Source organism: Camarhynchus parvulus, chromosome 8 (genome assembly GCF_901933205.1).
Source record: "Camarhynchus parvulus chromosome 8, STF_HiC, whole genome shotgun sequence".
In the NCBI taxonomy this organism is placed as follows: Eukaryota; Metazoa; Chordata; class Aves; order Passeriformes; family Thraupidae; genus Camarhynchus; species Camarhynchus parvulus.
The window spans coordinates 16,497,967-16,516,891 of record NC_044578.1 but is presented as its reverse complement, the minus strand read 5'-3'; the positions used below and the strand labels follow the sequence as shown (position 1 = coordinate 16,516,891).

At 36.0% G+C, this 18,925-nt stretch overlaps 1 protein-coding gene across 7 annotated transcripts in view; it reads left to right on the top strand.

Moving 5' to 3' along the window:
- Positions 1-18,925, top strand: part of EVI5 (ecotropic viral integration site 5) — a 70,512-nt gene that overhangs the window by 26,808 nt on the left and 24,779 nt on the right. For 5 of the 7 annotated variants that reach the window (XM_030953563.1, XM_030953557.1, XM_030953558.1 and 2 more), the window contains 7 exons: positions 1,573-1,605; positions 2,168-2,314; positions 8,584-8,718; positions 10,759-10,899; positions 11,413-11,571; positions 13,195-13,341; positions 16,094-16,189. In XM_030953563.1, coding sequence (XP_030809423.1) covers positions 1,573-1,605; positions 2,168-2,314; positions 8,584-8,718; positions 10,759-10,899; positions 11,413-11,571; positions 13,195-13,341; positions 16,094-16,189 — 858 coding nt within the window. The remainder of the gene's footprint in view (positions 1-1,572; positions 1,606-2,167; positions 2,315-8,583; positions 8,719-10,758; positions 10,900-11,412; positions 11,572-13,194; positions 13,342-16,093; positions 16,190-18,925) is intronic. The other 2 variants (XM_030953559.1, XM_030953561.1) reach the window with 2 other exon arrangements.

Sequence of the window (18,925 nt, the reverse complement as noted above, 5' to 3'; positions counted from 1 at the left end):
TAAGCGCCAACAGAGACCATCTTTCAACAAATGGGATTGAATGCTCTTGTGAGTTGCAAACAGTTGTTCATGTTTCATAGGGAAGAAAATGGTAATGTTTCAATTAAGAGTGACATAATTGAAAGATGTCACACTTAGGTTGTTAAACCCCAATGCAGTTTCTTGAGAAGAAGTTGGTCTGTGTCAAATTCTAATTAACTGTTTTCAGAATTTAGTTTGGAGAAGATGCATAGTAAGGGCACATTGTGAAAGTTGTGACCAACAATACAATTTTATGAACACTTTTATTTCTAGTATTGGAGATTTATAATATGAATGGAAAAGAGTAGGCTCTCTTTAAGCTTGAAGCTGTAGTGAATAATTTCAATGACCCTGGTAAATATGTAATAGTTAATACCCTTCTTTTATACTTAACTTGTAGAGGTTTGAAATCTTTTCCTTTTTTAATTCTAAAGTCCAGGATGAACTGCTGCACGCTAGTGCTTTTGCAAATTCTGTGCTTTGAATTTCAGAATTCACCTTCAGGTTATCCCAATCTGATTGGAATTAAAACAATTCAGAATTGGAAAATATAATCTATTAATAAGAATTCCTGAAGATCGTTATCACAGTGTTTGAAAAACATCCTAAAATGTGAAAAATACATTAAATTCTTCTGTTGGAAACTTAACTTACTTTAAAAATATTTTTCCTTTACTCAAACCCATCTGATTTAGTTGTGATTTCCTTAGTGTACCTTAACTTCTAAGAAATAGCTCTTATTTACTAGTTTGAACTTGCATTTTAATAAAAGCTTCAAGGACAAAGAAGGTCTGTGAATAGTATTTCTCTGTTGTAGAATGTTCAAAAAAATCGAGTGGTTTCAGGGGTGATAAAGAAGAAATAAACTAAATGCAGCTGCAGGGTGGTAGGGCTTGTCAGTTTGCAGAAATGAAAATTTGTTTTGCAAAAATTTGGCAAGAAAAGAGAATCTATGAACTGCTGAATGAGTCAGTGCAAGAGTTCAGTAAAACAGAACATTAGCTGTCATAGTTGACATTTCCTACTTGTCTGTCAGTTTGTACCATTTAACTGTCCTGCTTCAGCTTAGTGGAAGCTGTAGTTCTGCATGAGTGCCTTGGTGCTTAGTGGAGTTCCCTCTGTGCTCAAATTATGCCTTGTTTCGTGTTGTGGGGGGACTGTAGATCGTGTCCTGCATTTATCTGTTCAATCCCATCAGATAGTTAACTTTGGTAACTTTCATTAATTCAGGAGCAAGCTAGTAAAATAAAAACAACCAGTCTCCTGTAGGTGAATTTTAAATGTTACAGAAATCTGGCTTTGAAACCTTTTTGTATCACAGATGGACTGTGTTAAATCTGTTGCAGAAAAGGTTGCTTCCTGGGATCTTTGGACTGAGTTGCCTTCATTTGTATGAAGAGTTGTTAATTTTGCAATAAGAGTTTGCACAAAAAATGGGTAGAATTTGGGCATTTTCTTTCTATCAACTCTTGGTCTTCTTTGTCACTATTATCAGCCCCTTGTATTTTGGTTTCCCTTTTCCTCATTCCTGTCTGAATTTTTCCTTTGTAGGAAAGTGCTTCCTTGGCAGATAGATTGATACAGGTATAGTCTTTTAGTCTTTTACTGTATGACTCTCTTCCTACTCATAAAAAAACCCAACTGCTTTAATGCATGCATATTTGCATGCTGTATTCTATCATTGCTTTGCTGATTTGGAATAAATACAAAGCTAATACATCTTGCTAGAAACTTGTTTAATTTTGTTTACTAAAAATAGATAAACCCAATACCTGCACGTTATAGTAATTTTCCTAACCTATTGTAATTTTTTTGTACAAATTCCTGTGGCAAATGGTTTCTATGACACTGTATTAACAATGAAATTGAATATTGTGAGCCTCAATCTGTGCATGTACAACTGAGTAATAATGCATGAAAGGAATTTTATTGAATGCAAGTACAAAACTGTGCTTGCTAAATGGATGCTGAACTTTGTAATAAAGTACTAAAGCAGCTGTTTAGTACTACTTGTCCTAAAATTTCTACCAATTGTACTCTGTGTTGTTTGCAAAACCAATCTGATGAAATAAGCAGCTAAGCAACACAAAGGCAGTTTTCCTTGGATTTGTCATCAAGTGCTTAAAAAAATAAATTATGTCCTAAGGGACAAGTGACAAGGGCCCAGGAGGCTGAGGAAAACTACCTCATAAAACGGGAGCTGGCCACCATCAAACAGCAGAGTGATGAGGCCAATACTAAACTGGAGCAAGCTGAGAATACCATCAGGGAGCTCCAGCAACAGCAGCAATGGGTAAGGAGCCTGGCAGCACATCATCTCATTTTTCCCCTTCACATATGTTTATTTTTCCTCATCATTATATGACATAGTCTCTGTGCTGTCTTTGTAAACCCCTGTTCCCTGTGATTTGCATTCTTAAAATTACACAAATTGGATTAAATGAAATTTTGCTCTGTTCTACCGATAGATGAGATTCATAACCCTGGATAGGTGTAAGTTATGAGTTAATTAAGAAAACTAAACAACATACCCACAATGAAACACACCAAGCAAAAAACCCTAGAAACCAACCCAAAACCCTTCCATCACAAAAGAAATACTAACCAAAACCACACATACAACCTCTGATAGCTCTTAATGCTAAGAATCTAGTAATTGCAAGTTGTGTCACACTTAGTACTCAAATTTGAGGATTGATTCACAGTGCCCTTACCTAGTGTATAATTTAAGTCAGTTTCTTTAATGTTAATGTTTCTTCTGTGTACCCATTTTTTGGTTTTTTCTGAGTATGCTAAAATTTACTGCTTGCTGAAGTAGAAGAGTATCATCCCTGATTTTGCAACTACAAAACTTCATTAAAAAGTGTGGGTTTATGGGCATATGGAGCAGGAAAATAAATTTTAGTAGCCTTTTATAGTGCTGTATTTGTGTGCACTCTGTGTTTTAGGTAGTAAAATGTTCAAGACTTCTGACTGTTGCTATAACACTGAAGTTACTTTCCCTAAGACACTTGAAGTGCTCAATATCTTCTCTTTGGGGGAACAGGGGGAAGCAATTTAGCATCTTTACTTGCTGAATAAACTGTGCACTACTAGTGTTGATGTGAATGTCTTCATATTGTTTTAAGTAACAAAACTACTTGTCTGGAGTCTTGGGAATTTCAGGTGTATGAAATAAAATTTACCAGAACTAAGTATATTAGTATATAAGCAGCTCCTTACAAGGTTTCTTAATGTCAGCATGGCAGTTTGTTTTACGTGTCTTCCACCAAAGCTCTAGAAATACCTGTGTCTCATTGGAAGGTAAAGATGAGATCTATTGTTAGACTGAAAAGAAATCACAGCTTAAATGCAACATTCTAGAAATAGTTTATTATATATGTTAATGCATTTCAGTGTAAAAAGATACCTATTTTAGAATAGTTGTAAGAAGTGATTAATGAGCTGTTACTCTCTCATGTGAAGTACTGCTTTTTGTAGAACTTGAACTATTTCTTTAGGGGGAAAAATATGAAGGAATTATGATTAGGAAGATGGGGATGGTCTAGTAATACTTTCCAACATTTTTAGATATATTGTGGTATATTTAGGTGTATTTTTCAAGTGAAATACAATGAGAAGCATTTATAGACTTTTGGATATCCAGCTGTTTTATGCAGCTGTATTGTCTGATTACAATAGTACACGTGCCTTTGGAATGTATTTTCTAGAGGCATCCATGTTAATGACCTGTATGCAATGAAAAGTTATTAGAAGAAGACTAAGATACTGTATTTATTTATTTGTTCGTTGGTGGGAATATGACTTTTAAAGCTACTGCCTTTATGCTGGGGACCTTACTGAGTACCAATGATGGGGAGGCCCGACAGGTTGCCTAGGTGTGGGAACTGATCCTGAGCAAACCTTAGATAACTCTGCATTGCAAATTTGGCTTGGTTGGAGCTGTGGGTGCAGACAGCTGGATAAGTACTGCAGGAGTGGAGAGTAAATGAAATTACATAGCACACTTCCTTCTTTCTGTGCTTGCAGCATTGTTTTCCTCCACTTAAACGTGAACATGGCTGTAGGAAGTTGTCTGTGTGTGTGGAACTGAGACTGTAAATCCATATTGTTATAGACAGATTTGTACCTAATAATGATAATATTTGTGCTGGCTTATTTTGAGGTGCAAGGAATAGCACTGTGGCTTTGAGACCCATCAGAATTAGACAATGTGGTGAAAGAGTTAAAATGGTTTAAGTGAGGAGCGTTTGCGAGCTCTTGCTGCGTCAGTAAGACGTGTAATCGAACAGGCTTTTAACTGTTTCCAAGCATGGGAGTGGGAGCAGCAAATGTAAGCAGCTGCGTGCGTTTCGGGCGCCACCTGGTGGGAATGCGTGGATTTATTTGGGATTTTGGCATTTTACTGTACACTAGTTAATTTTTTTGCCACTTGCTAGTGCCAGTAGCTTTGTTCTTGGCAATACTCCTTTTCAGTATTGTCTTGTGAGTATCTGCTTTAATGTTTTCTTCTCTAATTATTTCAGCTTTGTTTATTTTTAGCAAAAATTATTGCACTGTAAAGCTGTAAATCACTGCATAGTTTCTGTGCTTGTTTAAAGATACAGCATCTATTGTATATATTGTATCATCTACATTTTTTTCAGTCTTGAATTGTCTGTTTCAGCGTGATAAGAAACTGTAATGTTTGGATATGAATCTGAATAGAAATGTATGGAAAGAACTGCCTAAAGGTATTTGCAACAGGCTCTTCTGAACAACACTGTGGGATTAAAAAAACCCCACTGTTTTGTTGGTGGCAAAAAATTATCAAAACGATAGTATTTCTAAGAAGGTTAACATAGCCTTTGTGAAAAGGTCTTTGAGTATTATCAAGGGTTTATGCCCTGTGTTCTATGAGATTGGATAGCATAGGTTGGATGGCTTAAGGATAAGTGTTGAAAATACTTACTGGATTTGTGTCTGAAGAAATTCTCCCCTGCAGCACTTCTGAATCCAGAGGTGGGTAGAGGAGTATTCTTTGATTGAAGCCCAACACCAGAAGCCCAAATTACATACAAGTTCATTTTTTTCCTGTGCTCAGCTATTTATAGTGAGTTTTTAGTTGAACCAGAAAGATTTCATTATGAAGTGTGGAGTCTGCTTAAAGAAGTAATAATTATACTAACGAATGATACTAACGTCTCTTTGGCTTGCCCGGTCTTTAAAAGTGGAAGCTTGCCAAAGTCATGGTGTGTTACCAAGTGATTAAGAGGGAGGTGGCTTCTTCCTCATACTGCTGGTAAATTGAGAACTGCATAGAGGAAGTTTTGCCTGACTTGAACAAAATACAGTTTTCTTTTGAGGCATGCTAAGAGCAATGGTGTTTGAGGAGTTTGTTAGCCTGTTGTAACTTACTCCTGACAATGATGTGCTGAAGGTTTTATTCTCTGTTCTTTTCCCCCTTGTGTTTCTAAATGAAAGGAGTAGCTTCTTGCTGGATGTAAATGCCTCCAGAATGCAAATCTTGTCTTTCCTTGTGACAGTGTAATTGTCTATGATTACCCAGTTCATCAGTCTGAATGCTTTAAAATTGAATCTGATAAATTGGAAGCTAATCAAGCTAAAATTAGTTCACATCTTATTTTTAAATAGGCTCTTCAGCTATATTATGTGAAGATAGAATTTTAATTGACTAAGCATTCAGATGGAAGCATATGCATTTTGCAAGGTAATTTATAGTGATGTATTTGGTTATTGTTACAGCAACTTCATAATGCATAGTTTCTTTTCAGGAACTCATGCTAAAATGACTGATAATAATTAAGAACATAGTAATTGATATTGGGAATATATGATTGTAAATGAGTGTTGCAACTTTATGAAAGGCTTCACTTTATTTTACAGTGTAATAATATAATAGTATAATACTGTGTTCTGATTTGCAACAAAAAAGCAGAAAATAAGAATACTGTATTTAGGGAAGTACTACAGTTACTGCTCAAATGTATAAACAAAGTTAGCTGTGAGCTGCTGAATCATCTGTTAAGTGCTCTTCAGTATAGTGTACTGGAGTAACATGGTGTAATTATATCTGTCATCAGCCAAAATAATATTTGGTATGATCGTGTTTAAGAAAAGTTGGGTAGAATTAAGTCCAGTTGTATGAACCCTGGCAAGGACTTGTTTCTTTTAGAATTAAGTGGCTGTGGAACTACAGTTTTAGTCCTTTATGTTACTTATGTCTCTTCAACATAGGCAAGAAAGTCTTACTGTGGTTAAAATGTTTGGTGCCTGGAAGTCTGTATTTGCATTGTGGCTTTTGTCAGAAATTCTAGGGCTTAAGGCAAGTATATAAAAGCAGATCTTTTTCCTACAGTCAATTTAAAAGTAGTTTTCAAACGCTGTTTTAAATATAAACTTGTGTTACTTTTATATACTAAATTATTGAAAATGTGCTTTGTTTTACTAGGTAACAAAATGCACAACTTCTAATTTGTGAGTCTTGATTTCTTCAGTCTGTTTTGGTCTTGGCTGGGGTTTTTTCTATATCAAAACTTGATTTAGAGTTTGTTGTGGCTGAGTAAATAAGTACTCCTAATGTATTCCTTAGGCAGGCAAAATCTTAAGACAGATTTAAAGAAGTCATGACTTGTGCTTGAAACTGGATTAATCATGTTTCTTACATTCTCCATCACTAATTATTTGATAAACATCAATTAGATTTTTAAAGAATATACTTACATTATTGCAAAATCAGCATGTATTCAGTTCTTCAAATCTGCTGTTTTCTCTCAATGTCCTGGAGAACATTGCATTTGCTCTTATTCCATGTGTATCACAGACAGAAATCTGGAACATAAAATGTAGAGTCCATCTAAGTTGCTGTGTGTATCGTGGGATGAACCTGTACAAACAGCCAGGGAATAGAAAAGAGTGGTTGCTTTTTCTCTGCCTCTGCATGGTGTTACATGTGGTACTTGTATTGCTACATGATGTGAAGCAACTGTAGAAATGAATCAGCGTTGTCCACCATCCTCCTCATTACACTCAAATCAGATCTGCCTCCACTGCTTGCTGAGGCAAGAACACTGTGTGGGTTAAAAAGACTATGAATTCAAGTAGTATTGTATAAAGGAAAAATTAGTATTAATGTACAAGGATCATAGTGTATCTGTGTTCCACGTGTGTTCACATGCACACAGTATGCTGAGGGCTTAAGTGGGCAGTGTCAATGACACTAAAAACTGCCTGCCTGAGCTGCCTTTGCCTTTTAATGCTTTGTGCATATCCCCTCCATTACAGCTTACTGTAGGCACATATATACAAGAAATACAGTAACACTAAGAGTAGAGTGTACATTTTGAATTTGGATTGTACTGTAAGTCTCAACAAAAGGTTTAATTGGCATGCAGAAGTATAAAAGCAAAAAAAAATTTCCTTGACTGTATAGTTACATTTAAATTCTTGTTTTGTCCTGTTTGCCTTTTATTTATGCATAAAAAGTCGGAGTGTCGCACCCTAACGGAAGCATGTGGAACTGAAGACTTCTGTTCATTTTTTTACTGTTTTTTAGATGCAAACTATGATGAAACTTTAGATGAAATTGTTTGATGCAAACATAATGTAAGACACAGCTGTATCTTTAGTATAATGAATAATCTTTTAAAAGTTGAATTGTTAATTAAAACTGAATCTATGAATCCAAGCATAGTACTTATATTTCACAATGTAGTTAATGACACCAAAAATAAATTATTTTCCTCTAAATGTAATTTTCAGGGTAGCTATGTGAACACAGTAACTAAACAACTACACTTTGAGGATTTCAATGCCCACTTTTTTCTTCAATCAGAAATTTAAAGGCTGGTTTAGGTTGGTGTTGCCTATCAAGCAAGTTTGACATCTGTCAAACTGACAGGTCATTTTAAAGTGACCCAGGAAAGAAATAAAATGTATTTTTTAACTATTGACTGGGGGGAAAAGTTAAGAGAGTCTTTTGAATAGAAGTGCTTCAGTTGGATGTATCTGAATCTCAGAAGGAATATATAGTGTGTGAGCAAACGAGACCCAAGAGCTGGAGTGAAGAAAAGGGCAAACCCAAGTCATTGTGCATTGAAGCATGTGTAGTTTTTTTTAAAGCCAAGATTATGGAAGGATTCTGTTGAATTGGAGTTCAAGTGAAAAAGGATTGACTGATACTTGTACAAATCTTGTAATTAGTTAGTGTTTCCCAAACATCTTTTTCTGCAGATCACAAAATAATCACAGATGGTTTGAGACTCTTTCAATTTGGTTGACAATGAGAGAAAAGTGTGAGTTGCTGCTTGTCAGTACTGGTAGGAGTCAGTTTTGTCAGACGCATTTGGCTGTGTGGAGTTGCAGTTGTTTGAGAGATGGAGCAGTAGGGATATGTTTGTTAGCAGTCTGGACTGACATTAATAGACTTGTATATGGTAAGCACTTATGCTGGTACTCCTGATATTAAACATTTGAATGTACTTGTCCCACCAAATCTGGTATATAAAACCCCTTTCAAACAATCTGTACTTCATACTAAACATATTTCTGCAAACTTTGTAGCATAAATGCAGTTCACGATACAGTGAAGACTTTGTGCTACAGCTGGAAAAAGAGCTGGTCCAAGCCAGGCTGAGTGAAGCAGAATCCCATTGTGCCCTGAAGGAGATGCAAGATAAAGTTCTAGAGATGGAAAAGGTAAATCAAACCAGGACCCTCTATACAGAACAGCACTAGAAACAAACTACAGGTCCCTGTCATTCCTAACAAGCAGAACTATGCTCTAGAACCTTCTCTTCTGTGCTTCTGTGACTGCAAGATGCTTTTCAAACCTGAAAGTACAACAATAAAACCAAGGTCTGTGCAGGGAAAGATTTGTGAATAACTGATCACTTTTCTTCTATTCCTGAAGCCTGCTGTAGTAGAAAACTTGGATTCTGGTGAAGTCCTGACAGGAAACATCAATTGTTTCAAAATTATATCCTGCAACAAGAGCAGTGGGCTTAGAGAGAGCATTGAGTCGATGTGAAACTAAATATTTTGGAAGGAGAAGAAGAATGGGTTCAATATTACCATTCCCATTATGGGCAGGGAAAGAATCCCTTATTCCTTCACTGCTCAGTATCAGAATCTCTACTGTTTTTTGGGTGCCATGCTAGCTTGGAAATTATTGATGCCAGAGTTCAAGCTGTACTCAAACCTACTGTCAAACATTTACCATTCTTTGAAGCAAAGTTTAACTGCAAGATAAAAAAAGACCAAAAAAACAACAACTGACCTGATAAAGCATGCTTTTCAGATCCTGTTGTACTGACTTTGGAATTAGTTTCCTTAGGAAATTTTAATGAGCTATATACCCAGGCTTTGTGGCTAATTAGATTAACCCACTGGAGTCAAGATTTATTTTTTAGTTATCTGATGGGCTTCGTGTTAGTAGTGTGGTAGTTTTTACTGTATTGACCATTGGTAAGAATTCAGGATATAAAGTATTTTTCAAAATTCAGGAGACTACTTAATCTTCATCAGCATGGAGACAGCATACAATGAAAACTTATCTGTGAAGAAAAACTGGAATAGTGGGATTAGTTCCAGTGCACTAGACAAACTCAGGCATTCAGTAATATTTCAGTGTGTTGTAATGAATTTAGGCACATGAGAAAGTGGCTGAAGTCCCTCAAATTCCTCCAGTGGAGCTCTTTACTGCTGGTAGTGATGAGTCGTGTAATCTGGGGAGCTTCTGCTGAATAACCTGAGACTTGCATGGCTACAGTGACAGTGCCATGAACATTCAGAAACAAACCCTCTCATTTCCTGTATTTGCCAATACTCAGATCCCAAAATTCCCATGGAATGCTAATCCGTGGCTGTTGTGCTGTGTTCTGTTAATGTTAATCAGGTGCTTTACTCAACTCTCAAGAAAACATGACAGCTGTCACAGTATTATACATCTGCAAAACAACTCAATTTTGCTGAAAACAACTACAGGGAAATAAAGTGATGAAGAACAGTTCAGCTTTGAATATTTGGTGACCAGTGATTTGTTGTAGGGATATTGTAGACAGCCTGTCCATTTTCTTCCCCTCTTGTTTTTCTCCCACATTTCCATCATTAGAATTTCGTCTCTTTATGCTTTTCCTGGTGTTTTCATGTTTTCTGTTTAGCCTTCTCTCACCTTTCTGCTTTTTCCTCATGTGTCTTGCACTGTTCATCTCTAAGACCTCTTGACTGGTTGTTGTTTATAAATATTAACAGATGGTTCCTTTGTCAGCATATCTGTTCTCCTTTTCAAAGGCTGATGACCTACTTCCTAAAAAATGAATTTCCATTTATTATTTTTCCTGTAAACCTAAATAAAAGTTTTAGTTTTAAGGTGTAATTTCAGTTCACTGTTGCTTTACTTTTTATCAACTAGATCAAAACCTTCCAGATTACTCTCCATATTCTGATAGTGTGTTCAAATATTGTAAATGTAACATTTTGTTAGGGATACCATTCAGGGAAATCTTGAGGTAAGACTACCTAGAACTACTATCTTATAATTTTTTTTTGTAGTTGGCAGTTGGAAGTTATTTATACACACAATATCCAGAAGCTTAGATTGCTTGATGGTTTTTATTTTGCAGAGGATGTGTACTTAAAGTTCTCGTAGTTATTTTTACATGTCTGTGTTCTTGGACTGGGTTTCACTAAGCACCATTTTATTCAAATACATATTTAAGAGGATGGTCCTTGTTGCAGAGGAACAGCTCCCTCCCTGATGAGGAAAATGTTGCCAGACTACAAGAAGAACTGATTGCAGTAAAATTAAGAGAAGCAGAATCTTTGATGGGTCTCAAAGAACTCAGACAGCAAGTCAAAGATTTGGAGGAACACTGGCAGGTATGGGCTGCCCTACAATTTTATGAATTTTTGTTTTCAGTGATAAAGCATAAGACTATAAAATGTTGAGATACTGAGATCAAGTAGAAACTAATGATTATCAATCAAACTGCTGAGGTGAGAAAATCCTTAAATTCGGCTGTCACAAGAAACTTAACTTCAAAAAATATATTAGAGATTGGTGCCTAGTTGCTATAGATGGCAGAGGGCCTGTGCTACCAGCTAACTGTAATGGTAGGAGGGAAATACCTGATCAGTACTCCTACTTTGCTGCATGTTAAAAGGGCTAGAAATAGACAAAAGTCTCAGGATATACTTGCGGTTCACTGACTTAATGTAGTTGGGAATTAATGTGTTCAGTTTTTTAATTGTCTGTTCTTAAAACCAGTATGTTTCCATGGGATCAACAGGGGAACTCTAGCTATTTGTCCTCATATAACTGAGACCTTAGATGAAGTAAGGAAACACCAGGAATGATTGGGCATTGCCAGCAAAACCATGCTGTTTTTCTAGCGTCACCTAGCTCGTACCACTGGAAGATGGAAAGATCCTCCCAAAAAAAATGCAGTGAATGAGCTCCAGGATGAGCTGATGACAGTGCGCTTGAGAGAAGCAGAAACCCAGGCTGAGCTGAAAGAGACCAAACAAAGAATGATGGAGGTGGAGACACAGGTATGTTATTGAACACTGGGATGTGTGAATTGAGCTGGATGTTGGCAGTTTGCTGTTACATAGTAGATACCTGCTGCTGATGATCTTCACTATCTACAGGCAGGACCTCAGTTCCAAAATGTGGGACGTTTTTACTTGTGTTAGACGGGGATGGGAGAATCTAGTGCATACAGTCCAACTTGAATGTCTCTTCTTCAATCTTTTCCAGAATTATGCTTCTTGAATTTCTAATTTGGATTAGTTGTTAGACACTGAATGTGTGTGCATCTTAAGTCATTAAATCTTAACAGGTGTAATAACAACAAAAGTATTTTTAAGGTGTTTTAAATTTCACAAATCTGATTGGCAGTTCTGATAATAGTAATATTTAGCTGGCAGTGTGTGCTTTCTTTTTATGACATTTGTGATTGATTTTCTGCTGAGGTCCTGAATCTGGTTACTAAGCTGGAGATTCAGCAAAGCAGCTGTGTATTGGTCAGGAGTATTTAGCACAAGGTTTGCCTTTAATGTGCCAGAATAGAAAAGCATGGGTTATGGCTGCTGAGGTTTCTGCAGAAAAGACACTCGTACCTTGAATGCTGAGATTGTATAGCTAGGGAATAAGTTGCTAAGCACCTGAAATGAAAATGCACTAAAATGGCGAGTTCATATTGTAGTAGTAAACTTTCACTCAAGTTAATAAGCACAATGTGCTGATGATTGAGAAGGATTTGTGTGAGGCTTCTAAGAAATCTTCCCATGAAATACCTGCTAAATATTACATTTTGAAGGAGACCTATGCATCCACAAAACTAAACAAACAACAGCTTTACTTGAAAAGGTTCAGCAATTCCAGAAGCCAGGAGAGCGTGTAAGGATGTGCTATTGAAGATAGATGAAGCAACTGCAAGGCATATGAAGGCTTCTTTCTGGCAGAGGCACCACTTCGTCTATACCAACTGAATGAGTTTCCTCTTGCCTTACTTTAAAAATTTTAAAGTTTTTTAAAATTTTCACTGACGTGCCAATATTGTTTTGGTCAGTAGGGGGCGTAGAGATCCTGCTGTTTGGCTCACATGTACTTGGGTGCCTCTCACTTCAGTGTTACACGTGGAGTCTTTGTATGTGCTTAGGCTGTTCAGCTGTCATCTGAGAAAAATGCCATTCTCCTGGTATGGTGTGCACAGCTTCAGGTACAAATGCTGTGACATGTACTTGTGCACTGATCTCAACTAAGGTGCCACATTGCTTTCAGGAATTCACTGGGCAGGGAAATGTGCAATGTCAGTATTTCCAACATACCTGATCTTTCCTGGATGCATAGTGTAGTTGGGATACAAGTTCACAAAATCTGCCTTACCTAGGCAACAAACTGGGAAAAAGAGATCTACTGGAGTGTGGTGGAGCTTTGCAATAATGTTCTTACAATGAGTCATCTGTTCAAGAACAATTTGAATATCCTGGTGATAAGCAAAACGTTATGCAGTCTCTTCTGATTACCCTTGGAAAACGTTGAATGCTTTTTCATGAAAAGCTTTTTATGGTAGATCATCTCTAAGTCTGTTTTGTCAGACTTCAGGGAGTTAGATTAATATCCTTTCCTTAACATGTATTTTGTTTCCTTTTTTTGGCCATACATTTCAGAATCAGATCAATAGTAATCACTTACGAAGGGCAGAGCAGGAGGTTACCAACCTACAGGAGAAGGTGCAGTACCTTTCTGCACAGAACAAAGGACTCCTGGCTCAGCTGAATGAAGCAAAACGTAGACAAGCAGAGATTGAATGCAAGGTAAATGACATCCTGAAAAGAATATTTGTGTGCTAATATATGTACATTTTAGTCTAGTCTGCCATTATTGGATAAAATTGTGTCTTAACTGAGAAGCATAAATCATAAAACCAAAATTCTTTTTACTGATTTTGACAATATCATTTTGAATTTACTATCTCACAAAAACCACTTGAGGTTTTGACAGAGCTGCTTCTTTGTGGTCCCACAAAGATAAACATTTACTTTAGAGCATGGTTCTACCCAGAAGAGTGTCTGTGTATAATATAAAAAGAGTCCTCAGCAACAGGTTTTCATTTTTTTACTGTCTTGCCAGTTCCATTTGTTTCTAGTGGGACTTGAACATACGGTCCAGTAAAGAAGTAACTTCTGCTGACTCATCAAACTCCATCACAAGCTTTTAGGAAAAAAGACACTGACTCTTAACTAGAAGAAACTACTTCTACTGACTTTCTTGTTTGCCTCTGGTTTCCTAAGTACTATTTTTTTACTACTGAGATTAATTTTACCGATTTTTTAAAATAATCATAATCTTGGTGATGCCTTTTTGATATAACCCATAACTTACTTTGTTTGATTAGTTTTTGATACTGAAGGTGCTCATTAATCCCTAAGAGATTGAGGATTGAGACTGTGTTATCAATATTCTGGTTTTATGTTGACTGTGTAAAGAGCAATATGTCTTTAACCTGATTAATGAGTTAGTACACATAAGTATTCTCAATGGGATAATACATTTGTAGAACAGTGTTCTAGCATGGGCTCTAGAAAAGTGTGACAGTAATAGACAGGGCACCATACTCTTTAGAGTCATACTCTTTAGAGATTCTGTGAAATTCTGAAAGTGGCTATGGTGAATAGCCAGTGAAGTATCTTCACTGACATATCCTAACATTAGATCCTGAAACTTGTTTTGCAGCTAATAGAAAAAATTACAATTTATCCTGTAAGATGTTTTACAAGTAGTATTTGATTATATATCAAAACCAACAACAGTTATTCCTGATTTCTATTAACTGATGTTGGATTATTTTTTTCTTCTCTTTTTTTAAGTTGTTTGAAATCATGCACTAGTTTTATTTTTGTCTTGGATAGGTAGCAGTATTTCTACTATCTCAAAAAGTATATATTTAGGTTTTCAACTCCAAATATATGCATAATAAACTGGTATGTTATTTCAGGAGCTTGTATTTTTCTTTTAAAAGATATCTTGAAATGCTTAAGAAGAAATTAAATTTTTTATAGCCAGCTGCATCTCATACCGCATGTATGGCAACTGTTTTTGCCACAGGTGTGTGTTATGTTTTTCCCTTTTTTATCTGACTACTGCTTCTACAGCAAGGACTCAATTTGAAATTTTTTCTTGAAACTCACCACTGATCTTTCTAATCAGTTATGCTAAAGAATTTACAATTTAAGGTTTGTGCCCCTACCCAATCTTGTCTTTCCTACCATATCAACTTCTGTGGTAATTACTGAGAACATGCTCTGTTTCAGAGATAAAGCATCAGTGCCATGTAGAGCCGCACTATTTACTCATCTCTGATGCCAAAGTCAAACCAAGCCAGTCTTTCCTTCAGCTTTCAGTTAAATACATGCAATCCTGTGGACTTGTCGGTTTGGCTTTATTTAAGCAATCATGCAACAGAATTTAGCAAGAATGGCTAAACTTTGTCTAGCACATGATAGATTTCTCTGAAATGGGCTCCACTGATTACAAGTGCAGTTAATTAGGTCCTGTAGATTATATACCTCCATTACAGGAATATTTAAAAAAGGAACCAAAACCAAACAAGTAGCATGTTTAGAAGTAGCTCCTGTGGATAAGCTTTGATATGTTTGATTTTATTTTAACTGTACTGTCTAATGAAGGGTGATTGAGTACTGTTTGTTTGAAGCACACATTAAAATAACTGAAGTACTGGAACTGATTTGCAGTAAATACAGTTTAGTTACACCAGTCTGCTATAAAAGTAGGTGTACCTGAGCCTAATCTATCTCTTCCCCAGAGCTGTTTGCTCTTCAGATAATTAGTATTGCTCACTTATTATCTAACGCTGCTTTCTCTCTGTGGTTGTACCAGGCTGCTGACAATATTATATTGTTTTATGCTCTGAAGTCTTGAGAACTTGCCTCATGAAACTGGACATTTTTTTCTCTCTTTTTCAAACTCAAATTACCTATCATTTATAGACAGACTAGTAGGTTAAGCTTACAGTGGGAAGCCAATTGTAGGTTACATGCATTAGTATTTTATTCTAAAATGTCTTTGTTATATACCGTGACTAAGATAGCTGGACTCAATGAGGTTGAAAATACATTTGCTTTCGTATTTAATTTATTTTTTAGGACAAAGGAAATTATGAAATAAGTAGCTCTTGTGTAGCTTTGCTGTTTCTCTATATAGAAAGTCCAAAATTAAAGCATGAGCTGGTTTCTTTTATAATGTTGATTCTTTTTCTTAATTTACAGTATAATATTTCTGGGAAATAAGACAGTTGTTTCCTGGACCTTGAAGCTGATAACAGCAAGTTTTCATATCTGCACAGATTTTTTTTAAAAATTAATATACTTTAGAGTTTATATTAGATTATTGCACACTCCTCCTATGAGTTAAAATTAAATTTAAGTTCTTTAGAATAGTGGTAGTTTGCAGAGCGGTCTATTTTCTCAGGATTTTGAGTAAAAGCAGTGCACAGTCTTTAATCAGCTAAACTGGTACTAGTTAGCTCCCCTTTGTGACTTCTTTCAGAGTAAAGAAGAAGTGATGGCAGTACGGCTCCGTGAGGCAGACCGCATTGCAGCTGTGGCAGAACTCCAGCAGCACATTGCTGAATTAGAAATCCAGGTAACTAGTGATGGCATTAGATGTCAAACTTGATACTGATTAGATTTTGTACTTTGTGAGTTTTTTTCTTCCTCTGCTGTGTTTCTTCATTAGCCTACTGTGAATACAAGACACTGCTTTGCCAAGTGGGATAATGCTGTATTGCTGAATTCCTGTACAAGCAAAGCCTTAAATGTAACTTGGGCACATACCTGTGAGCTGTTAATAATTCCTTTTGTACAAATACCATGTTAAAGGCAGCACTATTTTTAACTCTTGACTTCTGTTTTGTTTTTTTTCCTTGTAATTGGTACTTCTTACCAATTAATAGATGAGATTGAAAACATCCTCTGTCCAAAAATAGATGCATACAATTTTGATTCCAGCAACCATTTTTTTCTGTGCTTACTCTTCTGCTATGATCAGTATTGAAGGATTTATTGTAAAACTCTAACTCCCTTCATGTGCATTTTGAAACCAGAAATATTTATTGCTACCACGTCACTGTAGGATCTCAAGATGTGTCCTTTGGCCTCTATGTTGTTCCTTACACTTTCAGTTCCTTTTGGAGCTTTCACCATCCCATGAACTTGCTGCTCCCTCAATGAGAAAACCTGAGATTGCTGTGCTTTACATTTTCTTGGCTTTGGGAAATCATGATGTCTTACTGTAGTCTGACCTTTCTACAATCATATACGTTTGTCCTGTCTGAATTCTGATGCAAAGCTTTTCTTGGCTATTTTTATTAAGTTACAATCTAGTTACTCTCTGGTTTACTTTTTGTTAAACCTGGTGTTTCTATTGTGTTTCTTCCCTCTGAAATCTTTCCTTGGAGGTGATGATTTTATTATATTGTTTCAAAGTCACCTTTTCCCTATGATTTCTTAACTAGTTCTATCTTTTTCATCTCTTCATATATGGAATGTGCACATAAATTTCATTGAGCTTGCATAAAGAATTTTTGTTATATTTCCTCTAGTGCAGCAGGCACTAAACTTATTGAAAGTTAAAGCAATCATTTCTTTAAATCATATAATGCTTAGATAATGCTGTGATCTGTACATTAGAAATACCTAGATAAGTATGGTAAGCATTGCATATGAATAATTTATCATCTAGTAAGATAACAAGAGACTAGCTGAGTTAAGGTCAATCTTCTGCTCAAACTGACATTTAAAAAAAAAGAGGGGAAGTTTAAAGGTTACTTCAAACAATGTGATTTAGTAGGTAAGAAGTGAGTACTCATTTTACATTATTTTTACTGTAGCACAGACTTCAAATGCCATCCTGCTTCCATTATTTGATAGATTCACATCTCTCAAAATGTAGTCAGTATCTTATGAAATGGTAAATCCCCTAATGATCAGTTGGGAATTTTTGGATAGCTGTCACACAATTCAAATTGTGTTAATTTTTAGTGTAAATACATCTGACTTGGTTTTCTGTTGTTTAACTGATCAAACTGTCCATGCTCCATCATTTTATTGCTCTCTCCTATTCCCATTCCATATTTCTGCTGAACTTAGGGCTTCCAGAATTGCATGTGGATTTTTATACCTTGTCATGAGACAGAAAGAACTGCAGGAATATAATCTATTTTATGACTCCAGCTAATACATCCAAAGATCACACTGTTACTATTTTGTCATTATTTTGCACTCTCTCAGGTTCAGTTGTTTATCCACATCATCTCTCCTTCCTTTTCACAAGTACTACTTTGCACAATACAATTTTTAGTTATGTTTTTATTATTTGTTTCCTTCCAAAGTGCACTTAAGTCCCAGTCTTTATGGTATTCTCAGATTATCACCTGTTAATGATTTCTTGAGTTTGATCTCAGTAAAATTCTTGATTTTCTTCACAAAAGTGAGAGTGGCTGGGCTTTCTCTGTATAAAGTGTGGAGTATGAAGTAATTTTGTGGCTGAGTTCATTTGATGAGTTTACACTGTTAGGCTTTTGGTGACATCTGATCTCAAACACTAGCAGAAAAGATAAATTCTTCAATTATGAAATACAGATTTTAGGTGTGAACTTTATAGTATTTTAAACACATAATTTAGCAGAATAAATTATGCTAATGTTAATTTATTTATTTTTGACTACTTGAACTGCTTTTATCGAACTGTGGTAGATGTCTGGGTTTTTGTAGAAGTCTAAGCAGGTATTTTTCGCCAGTGTGTTTTGCCAGCAAATATGAAACTTATGATCAAAACTTCCTTTTTGGATACTCATGCTCTAAAAGCCTTTGAAACACCTGCACCAAAAGAAATGTAAAAATGAAGTTGGAAATCCTGAATTCCCAAAGCTTGTCAACCATAAAACATGCAATTGATAATAGGGTTTAAACAAAAGTGAATTTTAAAGGAGATTGAAAATCTAGATAACTTCTTCATCACTGGAGAAAGAGCTGCCTCCCACTCTCTTCTGTTCAGCTTGTAATCAGGTGACAGCTGTAATTGCTGTCACCTGATGTGGGGAGCAGAGGCCCTTTTAATCAGAACTTGCCTTAATGCTTGAAACGCAGTATTTTATACCAGAAAGACATTTAGCCAGTCTTGGAGAAGAGGCACCAGGATTAAAGTACAGATGCACAGTGCATCACAAATAGGTGTGCTTGTCAAGCTGTTTCAAAGCTGATAAAAATGAAGGGAGGAAGTTAACCTACCACATAACCTTCCCCTTTTTTCTGAGGGGGGTGGTGCTTTTCTAAGAAGTTCAAGGGATTCATTGCCAAGTCCACATGGGCCATAGCAACA